The 24413-nt window shown below is 33.7% G+C and overlaps 3 protein-coding genes across 3 annotated transcripts in view; 2 read left to right on the top strand and 1 right to left on the bottom strand.

Annotated features, from left to right (window-relative positions):
* The window catches only part of PIK3C2A (phosphatidylinositol-4-phosphate 3-kinase catalytic subunit type 2 alpha), a 164965-nt gene that overhangs the window by 112998 nt on the left and 27554 nt on the right, over window positions 1–24413 (bottom strand). The window contains exon 2 of the mRNA XM_074272393.1: window positions 16862–18025. Within this exon, the coding sequence (XP_074128494.1) occupies window positions 16862–17935 (1074 nt within the window). The 5' untranslated portion in view covers window positions 17936–18025. The remainder of the gene's footprint in view (window positions 1–16861; window positions 18026–24413) is intronic.
* Window positions 5952–6834, top strand: LOC141545538 (small ribosomal subunit protein eS1-like). Its single transcript, XM_074272635.1, has one exon. The coding sequence runs from the start codon at window positions 5972–5974 to the stop codon at window positions 6770–6772; it is 801 nt and encodes a 266-aa protein (XP_074128736.1). The 5' UTR covers window positions 5952–5971; the 3' UTR covers window positions 6773–6834.
* LOC141547329 (uncharacterized) overlaps window positions 21328–24413 on the top strand; it is a 32508-nt gene continuing 29422 nt past the window's right edge. The window contains exon 1 of the mRNA XM_074275777.1: window positions 21328–21436. Coding sequence (XP_074131878.1) covers window positions 21328–21436 — 109 coding nt within the window. The remainder of the gene's footprint in view (window positions 21437–24413) is intronic.

The following is a 24413-nucleotide window of genomic DNA, read 5'->3' as shown; positions in this document are numbered from 1 at the left end:
AAGTTCCCATCTTAAAGTATAACAAAATTTTTAATTAAGGAGCTCCTGCACTTAAAGTCTGATACAGATATAGTTATCCAGTTCTTTTTTGTTGTTGTTGTTTAATTGTCTTTTAAAGCATGTTTATTTCTAAGAAAGAAATATAAAGGCAGCAATTTTAAAATCTCTAATATATGTTTTCTAATTCAATAAATGCTTAATAAAGGAATGCCAACTAAATCTTATGTATAGTAGAAAAAGTACCAGTCCTGATCTTTGTTAGTTAATCCCATTTTAATTTTACTTAACTAGCTATGTCAACAGAATAATTATTTAAGCTGAATCTCAGCTTCCTCATCTGTAAAATGAGACATAGGAGAGTCCTCTAATACCCCTTCCAGCTCTCATGATCTAGGATTCTAATTTTCAGCAAGTATAGATTATGAGAGACCATTCCATTCCAAATCATACTTAAGTATGTTAATAAACATACAATCAGACCCATTTAGAACAAAATATTCAATTTATGCCCAAAACTAAGGGGAGGAAAATTTAGGACATTCATCTGATAGCTAGATCTTTATGTAAAAAGTATGTTTCAGAAATTAGTGGACAATTTGAAATTTATATATCTTACACACAGGGAGTCGTATTGTATTTATATAAACTTTAGTATCACAAAATACATTAAGACTTTTGGGGCACCCTAATAAAGCTTAACAAAGATCACTGCAACTTGTTCCATAACTTCCTGGAAAATAGTGGAAAGAGAAATGGAAGCAGTATAAGATTTTATATTCTTGGATTCAAAGGCCACTACAGATGGCAACTGCAACCATGAAATTTAAAAATGCTTGCTCCTTGGAAGGAAAGCTAAGGCAAATCTGGACAGTATACCAAAAATCAGAAACATCATTTTGCTAACAAAAATCCTTTTTGTCAAAGCATGGTTTTTCCAATAATAATGTATAGTTGTGACAGTTGGACAATAAGGAAAGCTGAACACTATGGAACAGAAATTTTCAAATTATGGTGTGCAATAAGACTCTTGGAAGTCTCTTGGGTAGCAAAGAGATCAAGTCTGTCAATACTTAAAGAAATTATGCAGACTATTTATTGGAACAATAAATACCGAAGCTGAAGCTTAAATACTTTGGACACATAGTGAAAAGACAGAATTCACTGGAAAAAGACCCTGGTGTTGAAAAAAACTGAAGGCAAAAGGAGAAAAGGGAAGGCCAGATGATATAGCTAAGTTTAAACTTGGGCAGACACCATAGGGCCTGATATTCTACAATATGAGTCAGACACTACTCAACAACAAATTAAAACTTTTAAAAAGGAACTATAAACTTTTGGGATACCCTGGGCATGAACATTTTGATAGAAACTATAAATTAAATAAAATACATTTCTAAACTCAAAATGTAAATCTGTGAAAAACTTTGTTTTAAAACAACTAATTAGATGAATTCAGCACTCAGGTACAAATTACAGCATAAATTTCATGCTATATGAATTGACTCAAATTTAAATTACATGAGTTTTATTTGTTTTTAAAACTAAAGCTAGGAAACTTTCTTCAAATGCAAGTTCATGAGAATATTATAAATTGTCAGCAGAACTTATCCTTTAAGCTTTTCTTTAAAGCTTTGGATTTCAATTACCACTACATATGATAATTTGTATATAACTTTAGCACAATTTCTTTAGAGAAGATCTCTTTTGTAAATGTCTTTAACTCGAAAGAGAAGTATTAGATTTCTATCAAGTCCAAGATCCTTAGTATGAAATTCAAGGTTTGCCACAATTGGCCCAAACAATTTTTTCTAGCACTTTATCTTACTAAAAATGAACAAATAAATAAAAACACATTTCTTAAAGGTATACTCTATTATTACAGTGACTAACACTGTGCTAAATGCTGGGGATATAAAAGGAAAAGCCAGGCAGTTCCAACTTGCCAAGAGCTCTTATTCCAACTGCAGGAAACAAATTTACTTTACAGGGTAAATGTTGCAAAGCTTGGTGGCCCTTAGTGATCCTTACCCTACAGCCTCCTGACAAATAACAAGGGCTATGGATCTGGAAGGTACACAATGGCAGGGCAAACTTTAAAACCTGATATTTCTTCAGTTTACCAAAAAGACCAGTTGGGGATTTCCTGTTCATCTAATCAAGTGTGAGAAGCTAGGGCTGCCCTACAAAAGAGAGAAAGGGCAGGAGTGACAAGAAGAGTTGCAGAAAATCATTCCACAACCACTAAGAAGGAAGCTGAATAGGCCTAAGAATTAAGAGTAGACCAAAGACTCTGGGATCCCTCCCAAATGGAGGTCAAGAATCCTGTCAAGAAGAGGAAAAGGGAAGTCTTTTGGCAGAAAGATTTAAAGGAAAAGGAGAACCTTATGGGACCTAATTGCAAAGGCTCTAAGCTAGTGGGGTTAATCGAGGGCCAATTAACTATACATAAAGATCCCTGCAAAATGCATAATGACTTAGAAAACCATAGGTTTAACATTAGCTGTGTCCCATTTTATTATTATTTATTTTGTTTAAAATTTTCCAATTACCCTTTAATCTGATTTTCCCCATAGACTCTAGTTATATAGTTATATAGTTATATAGTGTTGTAGACTCTAGACATTCTGACTGATGTGCCTAATTCTAACATATGTAACATTTTCTTCCTTTATCCATTCAATATTCTAGGCCCATATCCACTGTTTTCTTCTTTATGGTATTATCATCCCCAAATCCAGAAATGATTATTCCCTTTTCTGCTCTCACATAGTACTTCATGCTAAACATATGACATCTAATTTCTGGGGTAAGAGAGAAGGGACCTGTGCTTTTTTTGACACAGGGGAACTCCAATGAAGACCTCTATACCAAAGCAGATCAACACTTTTCCTGTAAATCTTGATCTAAAAAGAGCTGAGGCCCTGGGAGGTTACTTACACAGTAATATTAGAGGAGGACTTAGGCTCACTTCTTGCTAGCTCTAACACCAGCTCTCTACCTCTTTATAGCAGTGGTATCAGGCTCAATAAAAACAGGGTCATTATGCCATACATAAAGATTCCTGAGGCCACAGACCGACTGAGAAACAATGTTTATATATTTCCCTTTTTAAAAAAACTAGAATATCAACACATCTAAATCAGATAGGTATTACAGTTTAATCTGATTCAGGCAGTCCTTGGGAGTGTGGTAGGCCGAGTATTTAAGGCCTCTGCTCTACATCATACAACCTCACCCACACTACTACCTTAGTACATGCTACTTTGTAAAACTTATTTTTATGTGTCTTATACTACCTGCCAAAATGAAACTCCTTGAGGGTAAGGAATCAGGCTTATGCATCCTGAGTACCTCCACAGTTTATTAGTAGGATATTTAATATTTTAATTTGTCAAATGTATTAATCACATCATTTTCTAAAAGATATATATAGATATATAAATAGATATTTAGTTTAAAATGATTTTGCTGGAGCTCCTACTTTGAGTAAAGCATCATAATATATTTTGTCTAGAGAGATAAAAATAAAATACCAAATTTCTGCTTCTCAAGGAGCCTATACATATTACCGTCTACCAACTCATTTCTCTTCCATTACATCCCCTTCCCCTTTTCTTCCCCTTTCCTTTTCCCTTTTTTCTACCCCTTGTCCTTCCCTTTTCTCTACCATTCACTTTCCCTTCCCTTCCTTTTCTCTTTTCTTTCTCCTTTTTGTAAGAAAATTTTTATTTTCAAAACATATGCATTGATAATTTTTCAACATTGACCCTTGTTTAGCTAGCCTTGTGTTCCAAATTTTCCCCTCCTTCCTCCCACTCCCTCCCCAGATGGCAACAATACAATATATGTTATACATGTTAAAATATATGTTAAATCCAATATATGTAAACATATTTATACAATTATCTTACTGCAGAAGAAAAATCTTATCAAAAAGGAACAAAAATTAGTAAGAAAACAAAATACAACTGCACAATAACAAAAAGAGTGAGAATGTTATGTCATGATCCACATTCAGTTCCCACAGTCCTCTCTCTGAATAGAGATGGGTCTCTTCATCACAAGATCATTGAACCTGGCCTCAACCATTAAAAGATATTTCTTATAAAAACCTTAAATCCACTGACAGGTAATACCCAAGTTCAGTTTTCTATCCCCTACCTGAAAAAGATCTTTTGGTTTTATTAATTTGTTGTCTTATAGCCACTTCACCTAATGTAATCTTGTCAATATATTTATCACTGAATAATAAACTCTCTTCAAACTTAGCTAGTTTGGTCCTCAAACACCAAATAATCTGTTGGAAGGCCTGTAATGCAAGCCTATGCAACATTTGCTTATACTTCATAACTAATATTCTTTTGGCATAACTTTCAAACATAAAAATCAGGATCATTTCCAAATCAAAAGGAGACTCAAATTAGTCCGTAAGTAGAAAAAAATATAAAATATTCCATAAGCACAAAGCAGCAACATACAAGAATCAAAAACGTCAAAACTTTTCAGTAGTAGCAATGTTACACTCAACAATTAGTACAGAGATTATTGGATTCAGGAACACCCAAGTTTGAATTTTGCCTCAGAAACATAATTGTTGTGTGACCATGGGCAAGTCCAGTGTTTGTAAATCACTTAACCTGACTTATAGTAGGTACTTAATAAATGATTATTACTTTTTCTTCCCTCTTTGTCTCATTCTGAAGTATTTTCCTCATACAACTGTTTGAAGATGAAATAACAGTTGTAAAACACTTGTCAAACTTTAAAGGACTCCATAAATGCAAGCAGTTATTATTATTTTATGAAACAACCTATTTTTAAGTTGATTATTGAGAAATGAAGTACGAAGAATAATATAAGGAGTGTGAAGATTTTTTACTTGACCTACTAGTTACTTTATCTTTTTATATAATTGTAGCAGGTTTTCTGTACCTTTAAAAAATACTTTCAATTTTCTTCTTAATAATATAATTAGTTCTCCTTTGAAGCTGGTTTGGTTAAAAAAAAAAAAAAAAAAAAAAAAAAAAAAGATTAGATTTTTATAATTCCCCACAGACATTATGATATCAAGCTGACAGTGGTAAAAAGTGCCATGTCATCAAAATAATATGGAATCTGGAAAGAACATCAAGTGGTCCATCTGTCAATAGTAACGTATACTGTTCATTTATTTGATCTTTCACATTAGTAATTAGGTTAATTAATTAAGTGGTAACATACAAAAAGGAAATCTTAGCTCAGTTAACTAAATAACTGAAGAGCATGTACTAGAGATCTAGAAGATTTAAGTTGTAAGTCTGAGACTTTTTTCCTCCAGTATGATCAAAAGTTCAAGAGAGGTGGTACAAATGAAGAGCACAGACCCTACACTCAAGAAGACTTCGGAGTTAGCCTCAGACACACCCTAACTGTGTAACCCTGGACAAGTCACCTCAACCCTGCTACCATTGCTACCATTACCACCAAAAAAAGAAAAAAAATCTTCCATTTCCCCTCTAAAAGAATTTTAAACATTTATAAAAATACTGGTCAAGTGGGGCAAGTTAGGGAAATTCACATTAGATATTCTAAAACATTTGTGAAGATATGGAAGAAAAAGAAATATTAACAAGACCATACCATGACACTTAAAACAATCACAGATAACATAACCAGATTTTCAAGAAATGCATCATAAATATATTAGTTAATATTAAAAACCATGATAGTCTCAATTCATATAATTTAGGAATATGTAGAGAAAATTTAGTATATTAAAATACCATACTCAATTAGAATGGAAAATCAGTGCTCTGTTCCAATATAAAAGAGGCTCTATGTTACAATGGAAACCAAGGCTGAATCCTAGGCTAGACATTTCTCATTTGTATGAGACTCTGGATATGATACTGAAGTTTCCTTATCTTTAGAATGGGGATAATAACCACTTAGAAACCTATTAAAGGGGCCTTTTGGCTTTCAGAGGGGGATCATGGCGGTGGGCAAGAATAAGCGCCTCACCAAAGGTGGCAAAAAAGGAGCCAAGAAGAAAGTAGTTGATCCATTTTCCAAGAAGGATTGGTATGATGTGAAAGCACCAGCTATGTTCAGCATTCGCAATATTGGCAAGACACTGGTGACGAGGACTCAAGGAACAAAAATTGCCTCTGATGGTCTCAAGGGTCGAGTCTTTGAAGTGAGCCTTGCTGATTTGCAGAATGATGAAGTTGCTTTTCGGAAGTTCAAGTTAATTACTGAAGATGTTCAGGGTAAAAATTGTTTGACCAATTTCCATGGAATGGATCTTACCTGGACATTACCTGGAATGTGCTCCATGGTCAAAAAATGGCAGACTATGATCGAAGCCCATGTTGATGTCAAAACTACCGATGGCTACTTGCTCCGCCTCTTTTGTGTGGGTTTTACCAAAAAGCGCAACAACCAGATCTGTAAGACCTCTTATGCCAAGCACCAACAGGTCCGTCAGATTCGTAAGAAAATGATGGAAATCACGACCCGAGAGGTGCAGACAAATGACTTTAAAGAAGTTGTCAATAAACTAATTCCAGACAGCATCGGGAAAGACATAGAAAAGGCTTGCCAATCCATTTACCCTCTCCATGATGTATTTGTTCGAAAAGTCAAGATGCTCAAGAAGCCAAAATTTGAATTGGGAAAACTAATGGAACTTCATGGTGAAGGTGGTGGCTCTGGAAAACCTTCAGGAGATGAAACTGGCACAAAAGTTGAAAGGACTGATGGCCATGAACCACCAGTTCAAGAATCTGTCTAAACTAAGAACTTTGAAAGGTTGAAAAATAAAAATTTATCATTGTGAAAAAAAAAAAAAAGAAACCTATTAAAGGGAGAGAAAGCTGCAAACTTTAAAATGTTACTGAAATAAGAATTAAAATTAAGCAAAAAGTGGAACAACATAAAGAGTGCTCTACCTGGAGTCAAAAAATACCTAGAAGGGCAGCTAGGTGGCGCAATGGATAGAGCACCAGCCCTGAATTCTGGAGGACCTGAGTTCAAATCTGATCTCAGACACTTAACACTTCCTAGCTGTGTGACCCTGGGCAAGTCACTTAACCCCAATTGCCTCAGCAAAAAAAAAAAAAAAAAAAAGATCTAGATTCCAATTCTAATTATTTTCCACTCTATGCAACTGCCAAAAAAAAAAAAAAAAAATATATATATATATATATATATATACATATATATATATATAAAATCTTATTTAATTCATCTATAAAATAGGCATAGTAATATTTATATTGCCACCTCACAGAATTGTTGAAATACTTTGTAAGCTTCAATATTCTACAAAAAAATGGAATCATTTTCTTCCCTGATAGAGGATAAGTTGCTTGAAGATTGGCATCAGTGTGGGATTTTTAAATCATAGTATCTCCTGTGATCAGCAACAATACCTAACATAATAAAAAGTAAATGTAATGCCAGAGAAACTGAGCAAGATAGAGATTAGAGGGTATTTAATAGTTTATTCAATGGAAAGATATACTGGGATCAAATGGATCTATGTTTGGTCCCAGGGTTGAATGAGACTATCATCTCCAAGAATCCAGTAAACAATGAGATTTCTCAAAGACATATATACATGGCTCAAACACAGGGGGTAAACTGAGGCAGGGGCAGAGTCAGGATACTGAGAGCAGAAGGGACTCTGACAAGATGAGATTACATAATCAGGGGGAGGCACCCCAGACATGGAGAGAGGCATCTTGATAAAACAGTATCTGACATTCCAATAGCTTGGGATTGGGAGAGGTAGTCAGATATTCTAAAACATAAGATCTTTTATCCTTACCAAGTATTCTGATAAAGAGGGAGGAGAGGTTTTGCAGAACTGAGAAGCAGGGAAACAGGCAGGACTGAGTCAGGAGAATAAAAGAAAACTGTGGCATAACAGTAAATAATCATTTAGGTTGTTGATTTCAAATTAATAATTTTAATAATAATAATAATAAAATAATATCCTCTGCCAACTCAAACATTTTTACAATTTCTGGAAAATATTCAACTTTCACAAAAAATTTCTCAAAGTTTCTTAAGAATAATATGGGCCATTATGATCATCTTAATGATTCTTATTTTAGCTCAATTACAATACAGATATAAGTAATTTGCCAGAATGATTTCCTTTCATTAATACTGTGGCCATTCTTGGTTTATCAGGTACCAGTTTGGGGCAGAAGAAATTTCTAATTAAAGAATTTAGTTGATTATTTAAAAAAAAAAAAAAAAAGATTCTACAAGGAAACAGGAAGTGAGCCTGCTGAGCAGAAAGAAAAACACTCTTTTTGGTTGAGCTTTCAACACAAAGCATAAAAATCCCAGTTAGGAAATGAACATTTAAAAGTTGGGGTTTTTGTGTTTTTTTCCATTAATACAATGAAGAAGCTGAAAAAGCTATGCAGCAAAATTTATTTTACAATATAACTAATATAAATCAATGGTTCCCTAAAACAATCTTTCTTTACATTTTGTATTAGATCCTTTGATGTTTTTAACCTTTTGTTCTTTAATTTAGATAAAATTATCATCTTTTATCATATTGGATTTGCCTACTCATGAACAATTAGTGTTTCGCCAATTCTGATTTTATTTGGATGAAAAGATTTTTTAAATAATTTTGTTTATTTAGTTTCTGGATTTGTTTTGGCAGTTCTACTGCCAGGAAATTTATACTGTCTAGTGATATTTTAAATGGAGTATTGATGAGAATTAGGTAAGGAGTAACTAAATGAAATTAGGGTTAATTGAAGTCTAATGGCAGGTTCAGGGTACAGGGAGTCAAATAGAGCTCTCCTGCAACCCCTTTGGATTCGGTGCAAGGATACAGAGTTAAATGAGGTCTAGTAACAGCGCAGAGTTCTCTGTAAAGGAATTTACAGACCCGAAAACCTAGATTGATAAAAGAGGTTTATTTTGGGGTTTGGGAGTAAGGTTAAAGGTAAAAATCCGCCAGGGTCAGGGCTGGCACTGAGCGGGCAGGAACCCTTGACATGGCCGGCATAAGGGGCTCCAGCAAAGAGTGGACTCCAGTTTTGCCCTTTTTTATAATGGGGAGGCTTTTGGTAATCTTGAAAGGAGCCCGTGGGTGGAGTCCCAGGTTGGCTCCTGGTTGGCTTCAGCCAGGGTTAGAATTTGAATAGAATTCAATGGGTTTTTAGATAAGGAACTGTTTATGCTGGGAGTGGGGGGTTGGGGAAACCTGAGCAGATCATTAGAATGGGGGCTAGGACAGCCCAAGTTAGCTCAGATCCCATGGGGGCTGGGAAAGCCCAAATATCTCCCATTGGGATTCATGGGGGCTGGGAATTAGAAAGGAATCTTAACCCACATCAGTATCACTATCTCTTCTTGGAAGTTTTTGTTTATGATATCTAGGAATGCTAATGATTTATGTGGATTTACTTTGTATCCTGCTACTTAGTTAAAACAATTAATTTTAGCAAACTTTTTAGTTGAGTGTTTGGGATTTTCCAAGTTTATCATCTTATTGTCTTCAAAAACAGATTGTTTTATTTTCTCATTTTCTATTTTGACTCATTTCTTTTTCTTCTCTTATTGCTATTGTTGGTATTTCCAATACAATATTGAATGAAAGCAGTGGCAGTGAGCATCCTTAATTCATGACTGATCTTACTGGGAAGATTCTAGCTTATAATGCCCATTACAAATAATGCTTTTAGGTAAATATTTTATTTTTTATCAGTTAAAGGAAAGCCCAATTATACCCATAGTTTCAAGTATTTTCAACTGAAATACTATATTTTATTAAACTTCATCTATTAATATATGTACTCAAACTTCATCAATTAATATAATCATGACTTTGTTACTTTATTATTGATAATTATATAATGAATTATGTTAATAGTATTCCTTTTATTAAACCATTCCTACATTCCTGATATAAATATCTTAGTTAAGCTTTTAGCTAGTCTTTTATTTAGGATTTTTGCATCCATATTTATTCATAAAACTGGTCTAAATTTTTCAATAGGTATAATCCCACCTCAGGTCAAGTAATAAGCTAGGCCTATGACCAATAGCAAAACCCTATGGATTGTCCAACAGTGATAACTGACCATGGGGCCTGCTGGAAGAGAGACCCTGTTTTCATAGCAATCCAGCAGCAGGGTCTCACCCTTAAGACAAGTCAGTACTAACCCACACACATAGCTGAAGCCAATAGGTAGGTCCCACCCCCCTCATTACAAGCCAGAAAGGAAACCTACTCACCCCCTCACCCCACTCCCTGAGAAAGCAAGTAGCTAAGCCCTCAAGCCCAGTGAAAACCAGCAATAAGACCCTGAGTCCAGCACAAAAAAAGTTTGGGACAGTGTAGCTCTAGAGCCTAGCTCTCACATAAAACACCAAGTCACAAAAAGGCACCCCCAAAAAAAGAAAAAGAAAAGAAAAAGACAAATGAGCTAAACTATAGATTACTATGGTGACAAGGAGGATCAAGGCATAAACTTATAAGGAGACAATAGCCATAAAAATGGGTAAATGTGAGGCCTCAAAGAAAAATGTAATTTGGTCTCAGGCTACAAGAGCTTAAAAAGGATTTTGATAAGCAAATAAGACACGTTGAAGAAAAATTGGGGAAAGAAATGAGAGTAATGCAAGATAATCATGAAAAAAAGAGAAACTAGCACAGGAAAAGGTATACAAAAATTTAACCAAAAAATTTACTCTCTAAAAAATAGAACTGGTCACATGAAAAAGGAAGCACAAAAGCTCACTGAAGAAAAGAATCCCTTTTTTCTCCCTTCAATAGTGTGATAGATGGGCCCCGGCATAGGATAACAAAATTGTTTTCTTTTCCAGAGAGCTAGAATTCTGAGAATTATTATAATAATCAACAAAGTAGCTTAATAGGTGAATCCAACTAATCAGAAATGGGTCCCTGTATCCTTTTCAACAACAGTCTTAACACAGATGCCAATCCAGCTCAAACTAGTCATCATGATCAATGACTTGCCAAAGGCAAATGGGGAATGAACATGTTCAATACACTAACTGCATATTATCAATATATCCCATAGGAGGAATTTTCTGCCATCTTTGAACATGCAATGCATGATAAGATAGGAAAAATATATTTAGGAGGGCATGAAGAAGGTGGAAAGGGAAATATTGCAAGCAGCACAATACTGACCAGTCAGGAACTACTAGGAGGAGTATGGATGGCACATGGGAAGGGTTTGATTACTGTAAGTACTGTCTCACTTCTGTACCAGTTGCTTCTCCATCATATAGATGTGCCTGCTTCTGACAAAAACTTAATAAATGACTAACATATTTAACATGTACAGTCAACCTACCATCTGGGGGGGAGGGGAAAAATTAGAACAAAAGATTTGGCAATTATCAATGTTATAAAATTACCCATGCATATATCTGGTAAATAAAAACTATTAAAAAAAAAAAAAAAAGGCTTTTTATACAAATAAAATTGATTTAAAGGGGGAAAAAAAAACTTAATACATGCTCTTTCACTTACTCCACAGACTTTTTGCTGTTTTTAGGGGTCCCAGATCCTTGATCATGTTCATAACAATAGTATTTTTTCCAAATACATGTAAAGACCATTTTCAGCATTCATTTTTCTGTTCTAACTTTTTTTCTTTTTCTCTTCCTTAAAATTATTTGTAGCTTTAAACATTCATTTATGTAAGATTTTGTGTTTCAAATTTTTACTCCCTCATTCACTTACTTCCCTCCTCCCCAAGACAATAAGTAATCTGATATAGATTATACATGTATAATTCATTTAAACATTTAAATATATTTCAATATTTGTCATGTTATGCAAGAAAAATCAGATAAAAATGGAAAAAACACAAGAAAAATAGCAAGCAATAAAAAATGCTGAAAAAATAATACTGTGACCTACATTTAATCTCCATAGTTCTTTCAAGTGTAAAGATAGTTTTCAGAATTCATTTCTGTAAAATTTTGTGTACCCAATTGTTTTTTTTCCTCTCTTACCTTCCCCCTATCTAAAATATAGGTTAAACACGTATAATCTAAAGAAAATAATTCCTCAAAAATTAGAATTGAGAAATTGGAAAATAATGATTATGAGACATAGATGCTTAAAAAAAAAAAGAAGAAGAAAATGTGAAAAAAAAAATTTTTTTTGAGGCTGAATATAAATTTCCAGGGGAAAAAATGGATATTTAACAAAATAGAGGACTTTTAAGCATTCCTAAATTAAAAATCAGAGTTGGAAAAAAAAAAAATTGACCTCCAAATATAAGACTCAAGGGAAACATAAAAAAAGGGCAATAAATAAATAAAATGAGAAAACATAAGAAATTCAATAAGGTTAAACTATTTATATTTCTTTATGGAAAGATAATATTTGTAACTCTTAAGAACATTATTCCTATAAGAACAATTAGAAGGAGTATATAAACAGAGGGTATGAACCAAGGTGACTTTGATAGCCCCCCAAAATAAAGGGGTGAGGAAGAAAATTACACTGAAAGAAGGGAAATTGAATAAAAATAATTTATCTCAAATTAAAAAAAGCATGAAACAAAAGGGAAGATGGAGGAAAGGGGTGGCAGGCAAAGCTTAAACCTTACTCTCATTAAAATTGATACCAAAAAGGAATAATATACACAATTCAGTTGGACATAGAAACCTATCTTCCCCTATAAGAGATAATAAAAGGGGAAGGTAGACTGGGGAAGATGGTGATTAGAAGTAAAAAACTTGTGAGATGGGAAAAGGTGATTACATAATAAGAGATATGGGGTTACGTAATAAGAGAAAATAGCACAGAGGGAAATACTCAGTTATCATAACTCTAAATGCAAATGGGATGGACTCACCATAAAAAGAAGAGGAAAGCAGAATGATTTAAAAACAAGAATTCTACAATATGCTGTTTACAAGAAACATCTGCAAACAGAGATATATATATGCAGGATAAAGATAAGGCACTGGAGCACAGTTATTATACTTCAGCTTCAGAAAAGAAAGCAAGGGTAGCAATCATGATCTCAGACAAAAGCAAAAATAGATCTAATTAAAAGATGAAGAAACTACTTGCTGAAAGGTACCATAGACAATGAAACCATGTAAGTACTGAACATATATGCGTCTAAACTTTTGAAGAAGTTGAATCAATTAGAGGAGGAAATAGATCATAAAACTATACTAGTGAGGGACCTTAACATTTTCCTCTCAAAACTAAATAAATCAAACCAAAAAATAAACAAGAAATAAATTAAGGAGGTGAATAAAATTCTGGAAAAATTAGATATGATAGATCTCAGTAAAAAAACTGAATGTGAATAACAAAAAGGAGTATATCTTATTCCCAGCAGTATATAACAACTATATAACAACTGACCACATATTAGGCCATAAAAATGTCACAAATGTAGAAAAGCAAAAATAGTAAATGCTTTCTTTTAAGATCATAAAATTACATTTAATAATGGACAACAGAAAGAGAATAAAAAATCAACAGGAAATAAAATAACCCCACAAAATAAGTGGGTCAAAGAATCACAAAATTCTAATCATAGAAACAAGCAAAAATTTCATTTTTTAAAACAATGAAACAACTTACCAAAATATAAGGGATACAGACATAGTGGTACTTAAGAAATAATTTATATCTTTAATTGCTGACATTAAAAAATAAATAAAGAAAAAGCAGATCAATAAATTGAGCATGCAAGTAGAAAATTAAAAAAAAAAAAAACAAATTAAAAATCCCTAATTTAATATCAAATTGAAAGTCCTGAAAATCAAAGGAGATTAATAAAAATGAAAGAAACTGAGGGACCAACAAATAAAATTAGAAGATGGTTTTTATTAAAAAACAATAAAATAGATAAACTATTGGTTGTTTTGATTTTTAAAAAGCAAAGAAATCCAAATTACTAATATCAAAAATAAAAGGAATGAATTTACCATCAATGAAGAGAAAATTAGGAACTATTTTTCCTAATTATATGCCAATAAATTTGACAATCTAAAGAAATGGTTGAATATCTATAAAAACATAAATCATCCAGATTAATAGAAGAAATAAAATACCTAAATAACTTGATCTTAGAAAAAGAAACTGAATAAGTCATCAATGAACTTCTTAAGGAAAAAATCCCCAGAACAGATGTATTCATAAACAAATTCTACCAAACATTCAAAGAACAATTAATCCCAATACTATATAAACTATTCTAAATAATAGGTGAAGAAATAGTCTACCAAATTCTTTTTATGATACAAATATGGTACTGACTGGTTGTTAGAGGTACTTAACCTGCAAAGCTGAGTGAGGAGGCAGCAAGAGAAAAGAGTTCTCCTAAAAAGCTCCAGGGTAGGCTTGGAAGCCAGGGTGAGAGATAGTGTGATCAGAGCAAGTATTGTAGTCTACAGACCAAAATAGAATCTAAGACCTAACTCAAATTCTTAGAAATAACTGATTTCATGAGACATCAAGAAATATTAGAATAGAAAGCCAAATGATTGAAAATGTAAAAGAAAATGTTAGATAGCTAATATAAAATCAAGTGATTGGAGAAACAGGTCAAAAAAGATAAGAGTTAATATATTTCCTGAAAATAATATTATGGGGTAAAAAATCATATTATGTATCATTTTACAAATAAGAAAACTAGTTCGGAGACAGTAAATGACTTGTCCATGGTCCTACAGGAAGCCAGGATAAAAACTCATGTTCTCTAATTCCATATCTAGCATATGGAATATATTTCAAGAAATCTTAAAAGAAAACTACCCATATCTATCAGAACCAGAGAGTAGAAAAAGAATCCACTGATCACCTCCAGAAAGTTGCTTGTTAGTAAAGGTATATAACATTCTAATGAGCATAATAAGAGTTTCCTTAAAAGCTTATTATCTTCAAAGGATACTGAGTAAGTTAAATCAGGAAACCAGAAAATCTAGAGGTTGATTTGTTTTGTTCTGAGGGTTCAAAGACAGGAAAAGAGGAAGAAATTTACCAAGTTGGAAGAAATATTGGGGGAACAGCACATATCAAATGAGCTTTGTACTTACCTACATATTTATTAACTGACTGAAACAGAAATGGGAAAATTAAAGATACTCAGACACACAACTTTGTGTAAAATGAAATCAAACTTAAAAGCAAATGTATTTGTGATAGAGTCAAGGTGCAAGAGTGGCTATCTCAGGTAGGATAAAATGAGGCCTGCTCACTGAGTAGTCTAATCTATGTCTGGGCATCAGCATCCTCATCTAGACCAGTGCCTTCATTTTACAAATAAGAAAACTAGTTCAGAGACGGTAAATGACTTGTCCATGGTCCTACAGGAAGCCAAGATAAAAACTCATGTTCTCTAATTCCATATCTAGTGCTCTCATATTATTTCCTAATGCATTATTTACCTGGTTTTATTCTGGACTTTTTTTATTTTTTCCTTTCTTTTTCCATAAAGCCCATTAAAATTTGCCTTATACATGGCAAATATCTACTTTCATTTTTTTTTCTGGGCAATTTAGCAATGGTGTCATACAGTTTTCTTTGCCATTCAATAAACCTGCAAAAGAGGTAAGGCAGTTCAACTCTGCTAACTAATATATGAAATCCAAAGAGGCAGAGGAATGTAATAAATGTTTTAACAAGATATTAAATTAAATTACTAGATGTTACTATAAGAGTTTGCTACTAAAATCAGGCAAAGTTAAAATGATACCTGCTGATCTAGTTAAGAATTATTATTTTTAATGTAATATTTTATTTAGGAAAACAAGTATTTTTGCAAATGTTCATTTTGCTTAACAGTCACTTTTTAATTAGTTACAAAAATCTCACAACAAATGGGTTAAAATACTTAAAATTATATCTATGCAAATTTAATGCAACATACTATGCTTCTGTACTAAAAGTTAAAAACTAATAACCTTCACACTAACTAGCTAAGATAACAAAAGACTATAGAATATACCAGCTATATAACTAGAGAAATCCCTACCTAACACAGTTTATATTTTTTAATCTACAACATGAAGTATACTTTTACATGTTATTAAGTGGAAATTTGATTTATTGCTAAGCTCTGGTAAAAAAATACAATTAAACATTAGATAAAGTATCAAAACTCTTATCAGGACATGGGACCCACAGATTTCTGAGCTAGAAAGGATTTTTTCATTTTAATCATCTACTCATTTTAAAGATGAGGAAACTGAGGCTCAAAAGTGATTACATCACCCAGCTATATCTAAATGTCTAAAGCAGGAATCAATTCATATATTTCTGACTTTCAAATCCATCCCACTATCCAATATATACTCTAAGGTGCTTGTTAACAATTAACATCTAACTGCAGTCTGTTAACATTTAACTGAAACATTAACTAAATCTTGTAATTCAAATAAGAGATAAATATTTGTTATATAGGGCAGTCTCCAAAAGATTACTAGTATCACCTTGGAATCCATTTTTTATTTTGTTTTTATTTTTTGGAATCCAGTTTTTAACAAAGAAGGGAGCAGCCACTTACTGATATCCCCATTTCATAGGGTATATTTAGTTTACAATGAAATTTAGGAAATAACACTAACATATATTAATTGCAGAAAACAATATTATTAACACTCAAGTAAACCAGTTTAAATTTTCTTTGTAAATTGTTAAAAATTCTACAAGTCAAAGAAGGCTTTCTTGACTGGATTTTTTTTATCATTAATAGCAAAAACACAAAGTGTTAACATGTAAATTCTCAATCATTTAATAAAGGTACATAATTCTATTACTTTTTAGCCAAGATGTTCATTAAAAAATGAATTCATCTTAATAATACTCTATTTTGAAGCTTGTTTGAAAGGACCATACCTGAGATATTTGGCCTTGGACTTTTGTAAGTTGAGTTGATCTGATATTTAAAGAATGACTTCTTGTTACTGTTGATCCCAAAAGGGACTTTCCATTCACTTTTTTTTCAACACAACCTACTGGTGATCTCTTTTCAAGAAGCACAGCATCCCAAGGATCCTCTGCTGTTAAAACTGGAGAATTTTTCTCTTCTAGATGGTCTAATACCTCCACATTATCCACTTTAGGTTTACTTAAAGGATCTAAGTCTAGCCAGTCAAATTTACTGATATCATCAGACTTTGGGGATGTTTGCACATTACTGACAGCAGTTTTTGTATTACTTATCTCCAAGTCAGTCCTTGCTTTACCATTTTTTAAAAATTCTGAAGTGCTAGCTATTTTATCAAACAGTTTTGCCATTTCAGGACTGACTGCTGGTCGATAGATGGGTAAACTTCCTGGTGGATGAAAAGATGTAGTAGGTGTCAAAGGGTATGAAATGTACTGGGATTGTCTTGGAAGACTTAAATAAATAGGTTCTGTAGATGGAAATGATGACATGCTTGGATTGAAGCCATTTTGGAATGCACCAGATTGTTTACAGTAAGCTGACGGATAAATAGAAGGTAAAGTGCAAGTGGAAGGCCCAGGTAATCCAGGTAGCCATTGTCCTCTTGGAATAGTAGGCCGTAGATAAAACTGTGCTGAAAAGGAAGGGCTCAACATAGGAGTAACTGGCATGGGTGGAGCTTTACTAGACTCAAAACTGTCATCCAGTAGTAGTTTCTCAAGTTCAGCATGAGTTAGTTTTTCAATATCAATGTCTACAGCACTTTTGGGTGAATCTGATTCAGGAAACACCATGAGATCAAGGTCCTGTTTGCTATGAATTTCTTGTGATTTTTGAGTAGTGTTACTTAACAATTCGAAACCTTTCTGATTTTCAATTACTTGTTTGTCCTTTTGAAGTTTTGCTAGAGCCTCAGCTTCCATCTGTAATGCTTCTTCTCTGTCCACATCTTTAGTTTTTGCTGGCCCCAAAGGTGAGGATGAACACTGCTTAAACCCATTGTTACTGGATATCTGAGCCATTCTGTAAAAAGGATGTCCATTTAAAAGATCAAACCTATCTTCTTCAAAACAAGTCCGTCTTATAGGTCCCGAGGGATAAATTAGATGCACCTGTATAAAAGGAGAGGGGGGGGGGAAAAACTTCAAATAGGTTCTCAAAATTCATTTAATAATTTTGCATTATCTTTAAATATAAATAAAAAGGAAATATTTCACTTTTTAAAAATTATGTAACCTATAGTCAGGCAATCTTCTTGGCATTCACCTCCTTTTTCTAATCATCTGTCCCCACTGTATATTACCTTCTCCTAATTAAAACCTCCTTAAGAACAGGAATTATCTCACTTTTATATCTATATTCCCACTACCTGCCATCTAGGGTGGGGTGGGGAGAAGGGGAAGGAGGAGGAAAGTTGGAACAGAAGTTTTTGCAAGGGTCAATGTTGAAAAATTATCCATGCATATGTTTTGTATATAAAAATATATAATAAAAATAAAATTAAAAAAAGAAATATTTGTATTCCCAGTACTCAGTACTTTACATAATAAACATCTAAACAATGTTTTTCACCCTTTCCTTTTTTCCTTTCTTTATTTGGGCTGTGACACAATTAATTAAAAATATTCATTAGGACTGATTAGTCTAGCAGCAGTTGCAAGATGAATAGAGTACCTTAAGACTAAAGAGAGGGAAATCTGTTAGGCTGCAGACAACAATCCAGATGAGAAAAAAAGCTTGAATTAAAACGGTATTAAGGAATAAATGTTGCAAGAGATACCATGCAGACAGAACTGAAACAATGTGACAACAAAAAAGGCAAAATCTCCATAAAGAAGCTAACTAGGAGATGAAGAGAAAGAGCTCTTACTATCAATATCACTTAACTATTTGTGTCTAGAAGTATGTGGTGAAAATCTGAACACGGCAAGAAGAGAGGTCCTAGTGGTCTACAGGCAACAACTACTGCATGTCATCCTCGTTTGAGGGGAATAGGAAAAAGACCAGAAAAACAGAGTGGTTGTGGTAACTTATCAAAGTAAGAAGGCAGCCAAGCCTAGCTCCTGGTTATCAAAGAAACAGGGATAATATGCAGGGTCAATTCCAACAGGTGGATGAAAATTTCTAATACCAGAAAATGGCAGAGAGACCTCCAAAAGGAAAGAGATGAATACAGGTAATTCTCATTTTTATATTTTATGTAAAGAATTCTGAAAGAATAAGTTTTTTCCCCCCTAAATCTATGTTTATTGTACAGTATTGTGCTTCATGGCCTCATATCCTTCCTACTTCCAACTCCTCAAAAACCTCCAAGTTTTAGAAAAAAACAGAAAAAAATGCAAAAAAAAAAAAAAAAACCAAATACAAAACCTCCTTGGCTTGACATCACCATCCCTGAGAGAGAAGACCTTCACCCCAGGCTGCCCACCAGCCAGTGCACTGGTCCCTGTGAATGATTTCACCCTTGGGTACTCAACACTAGTCCTTTTTTTTTTTTCTGTGTCAAAGTCTGCACCACTTTCCTACTTCCTCTGTATTCTGGCCAAACCCAACATGGCTGGCTCTAGTCCATATTTTTTTCTGCTGCTTGGTCTCTCCTTTTAGTTTCTCCTGCCCCCTGGTCTATCCTGGAGCCATATGCAGGGTCCCCTTCCTCCACAGGATGCAGCTCCCTTCCTTCCCTTTCCCATGGGCAAATTCACATGAAGTTTACTGAGTCTGCAGAATGCTCTATCAAAAATGTCAATATAAGGATCCCTCATGTTTCTTCATAGGAAAAAATAGCCAGGGAGAAGCCTATCTGACACTCCAACAGTATGATTATCTGGGAACTGAAGAGATAAACACACTCACACACACACACACACCTTTGCATATATTTGCATTTACTTAGTTATGTAGATATCATTGATTCAGCAAGGCCTATTTTTACTTTCTATCTTTTTACCCCCAGCAACAATTAGTATAGTACTTGGCACAAAGTAAGTTCTTAGGAAATTTCCTTTGATTAATTGATTGTTTCAATGCAAGATTTGATAGAGGAGTCTGAAATTACAGTAACTTTTTAATCTGCTTCAACAGCACAAAACATTTAACTTACAGAACTGACAAAACAAACTGATCTGAAAATACCTGTAACTTTGGTGGAAGTTTCTGATGAGATAGTGGCCGTAAAGGCAAAATATAAGTATTATATTGGAGGTATTACAAATACCTTGACAAAAAAGTTAAGTGATGAACAAAATTCAAGGATCAGGGATTCCTCCTTTACATTCATAATTGAAGAAATCCCATCAAAGGTTTTTAACTTAGGGTCCATGAATTTAGTTTTTATATTTAATAACTATTTCAATATAATTAGTTACATTTGTAATCCTATTTCTTTAATTTTATGCATTTGAAAGCATTATTCTGAGAAGACTTCACCAAACTGCCAAAAGGAACTAAGACACAAGAAAGTTGGTCTACACAATGGAGTATGGTAATAAAATTACAGATTCAGAAAAAAGATACAGAGGGAATGGCATCATTGTCATATGACTGCTAAGGGTAATTATCCACATCCATTCCCTAGCAAACTTTTTATTAAAACTTTTTAAATTACAAAACATATGCATGGATAATTTTCAACATTCACCCTTACAAATCCTTGTGTTGCAAATTTTTTCCTTCTCTTAGCCCCAACACTTTCCCTAGAAGTGGGATGTCAAGTCATCCAATATATGTTAAAGATGTGCAAGTCTTCTATACTTATTTCCACAAATATCAAGCTGCACAAGAAAATTTCGATCAAAAAGGGAAAAAATGAGAAAAAACAAAATGCAAGTAAACAACAACAAAAAAAGTGAAAATACTATGTCATAGTCCACACTTGGTTCCCATAATCCTCTTTCTGGGTGCAGATGATTCTCTTCCTCACAAGTCCCTTGGAACTAGCCTGAATCATCTGTTATAAAGAGCCACATCCATCAGAATTGATTTTTGTATAATCTTGTTGTTGCCATATACGATGATCTCCTGATTCTATTCACTTCACTCAACATCAATTCATGTAACTCTCTCCAGGCCTCTCTGCAATCATTCTACTGATTGCTTCTTATAGAATAATAATATTCCATAACATTCATATACCATAACTTAATCATTCCCCAGCTGATGAGATTCACTCAATTTCCAGTTGCTTGCCACTACACAAAGGGCTGCCACAAACATTTTTTCTCGAATCCTATGTTTACTTTTGATGAGATTAGTGGCAGTCAGCTGTTAAAATCCCCTTTTGGTCGGCACAGGTTTTTCATGAAAGAATTCATGAAACACCAAACTATTAATTGGCAAAAATGAAAGTTTACTGTTGGACAGGAAACCAGTTCTGCTAAGAGACTGACTTGTATAGTGGCAAAGTCCTATTAGGGAAATGGAGGCTGACACTGAGAAAAGAATGCCTTCTCAGAGGGCAGAGGTCCTCACCGGCAGCTTTGCCAAGGTAAAAGAGAGCATATTCCTGCTCTGGGCCTCTGCAAGAAGTGAGTTTAAAAATTGCCCTTTAAAATGAGTCTCAAGGCTTCAGGAAGCCAAGATTCCAGCCTAGATGCTTATCAATATCCAGCCAAGATCACCTATTTGGAATTAACAACACTTCAAAAGGTACTTTTTGGTCAGGATTTCTAATTGAATCAAAGGATCTAGTATCTCCAAAAGATAACTTATCTGGGGATTTGCTTTCCCCAGGAGGAGCTGAGACTCCAAAAGGGATCACAGATCAAAAGGGAACACAGTTTCAGAGTGATAATCTTAAAGGGAACACAGCTTCAGTAAAAGAAACAGTTTCCCTCCCCCTTCACTTTCATCAACGTTTAGTCTCCATAGTTGTGTCTGGATGCAGATGGCTCTCTCCATCACAAGTCTACTGGAATGGATATGAATCATCTTATTGTTGAAAAGAGCCAAATCCTTCAGTTGATCATCACATAATCTTGCTGTTGCTATGCACAATGTTCTCTTGGTTTTACTTACTTCATTCAGCATCTGTTCATGTTTTTCAGGCTTTTCTGTACTCATTTCTTATAGAACAATAATATTCCATAACATTCATATAACCTAACTTACTTAGCCATTCCCCAATATCCACTCAATTTTCCAGTTCCTAGCCACTACAAAATGGGTCATAACAAACATGTGCATCCTTTCCTCTTTTTGATAATTATCTTGGGATACAGACCCAGTACTGATACTACTGGGTATGCAGTTTGATAGTCCTTTGGGCATAGTTCCAGATTGCTTTCCAGAATAGTTGGATCAGTTCACAACAATAACAATGTATTAGTGTTCGGGGTTTCCCACATACCCTCCAACTTTATCATAAGCTTTTACTGTCATCTTGTTTTTAAATGAAATTTTAAAGTTCCTATTTCCTTGAAGGTTGAAATTCCTTGAATTTATTTTAACCAATTCTTTGAATTACATTTATCTTGGGTTTTCTTTTTTTTTTTCCCTTTTTTTTTTTGGGGGGGGGTCACCATGAAGGCTCCTTGGAGTCCATTAAAGGAGAGTAAAAACAGACCTAAAGAAATTTTATTTTCTCTAATGTTTTAAAATAGCAAATGCTCATTAGGCAACCAACCACTAAAACATACCTACTATTTTTTTGTTTGCTGTTAATCAACAACTTATTTCAGCAAGGCAGAATAAAATGTTGTTGCTACCCCCAAAAAATGTTATGTAGAATTTCAAGACTTGGTAAGAATTTAGATACTGGGGATGAGTGAGAAGTTGAGGATGATATCTGCCTAGGCGGGGTTTGGGAGGATTATAATGTCTTCAACAATATTAGGCAAATTAAGAAAAGGCGAGGGGTTGGGGTGTTAGGATTACAAGGTGAGAACTCAGGTTGTCTGGACAGTTAGTTACAAGGTGAGAACTCAGGACAATTCTCTGGCTCAGATCTTTGGTTCAGGCCTTTAAAGGGAGTTTATACCTTTGGAATTCTAAGAGGAGCAAGTTCATTGGTGGAAGTATTTCCCCATGCCCCATTGAGTTCTCACATGCCTATTATTCTCTGGGAGGATAAAAGAAGGGCAGCATTGGGTCTGAGAGAATCTATTCTGGGATAGAGTTGTGATGTCACCAAAAAAAAAAAAAAAAAAAAAAAAAAGCAGGCAGCAGCAAATGGACATTCCGAAAACAAATATACAAACATAACCAATATACAATTTGTTTGGAGGTCCTCCCATCCCCCCCTTTTTTTCACAGAGAGTAGAGGTTATGACAGACCAAAAAAACAATAAAGGAAGAAATAAAAGTACACCAACAAAACCTTGGTGTTTATCATATTTTTAAAATAAGTATTTTTCTTTTTCATTTACTAATTTACCCAGCTCTCATTCCCAAGGTGAAAAAATAAAATTACACTTATTGCCTATATTTAAATTTTTTTAAAATTCATACTGATTATTAAGCACCAATTATATAAACAAGCAACATGATTAAATGAAAATAGCTCTGTACTTAAAGTTAAAAGACATTTCTATGAATATTAGTTCTAAAAAAGCTCCCAAAATAGACAGGAGAGGATAGAATCAAGAATACAAATATAGGAGTAGCCCTGACAAGAAGGAAGTCTTATCTCAATTTCTAAGGCTAGGGAAAAAAAAGAAAATGTGAGTAAAAATGCAGAAAGGTTTATAAGTGTGGAACAGAGAAATCATGAGGGAAGAGTGACATCAATTTTCTCAGTAAAATAGGAGACTAAGAAATAATATGGAATTAGCTACTTTGGAACAAAATATCTATTGTATTGAAGTCCTAGTTGAGGCTGACTTTGTAGTGGTACAATTTTTGTGACTCTCCAACAATGTTCAGTAGCTCTGGAATAGGAGTAGAGTAGATGAATGATGAAAGTGCTCCAGAGTTACAGATTAGAAGAATATAAATAAAGGCCAAGGAAGTAAAGATGTCCAGCTGACAGAAAAGACTTTGAGGACTTAAGTCAATTGCAAAATAAAAAACGGAAGAGAAACAAATGGGAACATGGTCAAAGTCATGCAGGGAAAATGTCAACTAGTAAATTAGGTATTGTAAATCAATTTATAATCTATAGTAATTTTAAATTTGATTTTAAAGTAGTATATAGGAAGTGAATGAATAAGCATTAAGTGCCTATTATAAGCCAGATTCTATGCTAAGCCTTTTTGCAAATATCGTTTCATTTGACTCCTTCTAAAAATCTTATGAATTAGATGCTACTATCCTCATTTTACAGATGAGGAAAGTGAAGCAAAAGTGACTTTCCCAGAGTCATACAATTAAGAAGTGTCTGAAGGTAGATTTGAATTCAAGTGTTCAAGATTCCAAGCCTAACAGTCTATCTATTCTGTCATAAATACCTCTATGTGGAAAGAAGATGATAATGAAGTGTGCTTTAAATTCAATAACAATCATATTGCAATTCCTAATAAAATAATACTAAATACCTATAAACACTATCAAGATTACCAAATCTAG

The sequence above is a fragment of the Sminthopsis crassicaudata genome, chromosome 6 (genome assembly GCF_048593235.1).
Source record: "Sminthopsis crassicaudata isolate SCR6 chromosome 6, ASM4859323v1, whole genome shotgun sequence".
NCBI lineage: Eukaryota > Metazoa > Chordata > Mammalia > Dasyuromorphia > Dasyuridae > Sminthopsis > Sminthopsis crassicaudata.
The sequence above is the reverse complement of the archived record's forward strand: the minus strand, read 5'-3'. Positions and strand labels throughout refer to the sequence as shown.

Bases quoted from the DNA above. Each gene is read 5' to 3' on its own strand.
- LOC141545538 (XM_074272635.1), top strand. From the start codon at position 5,972: ATGGCGGTGGGCAAGAATAAGCGCCTCACCAAAGGTGGCAAAAAAGGA.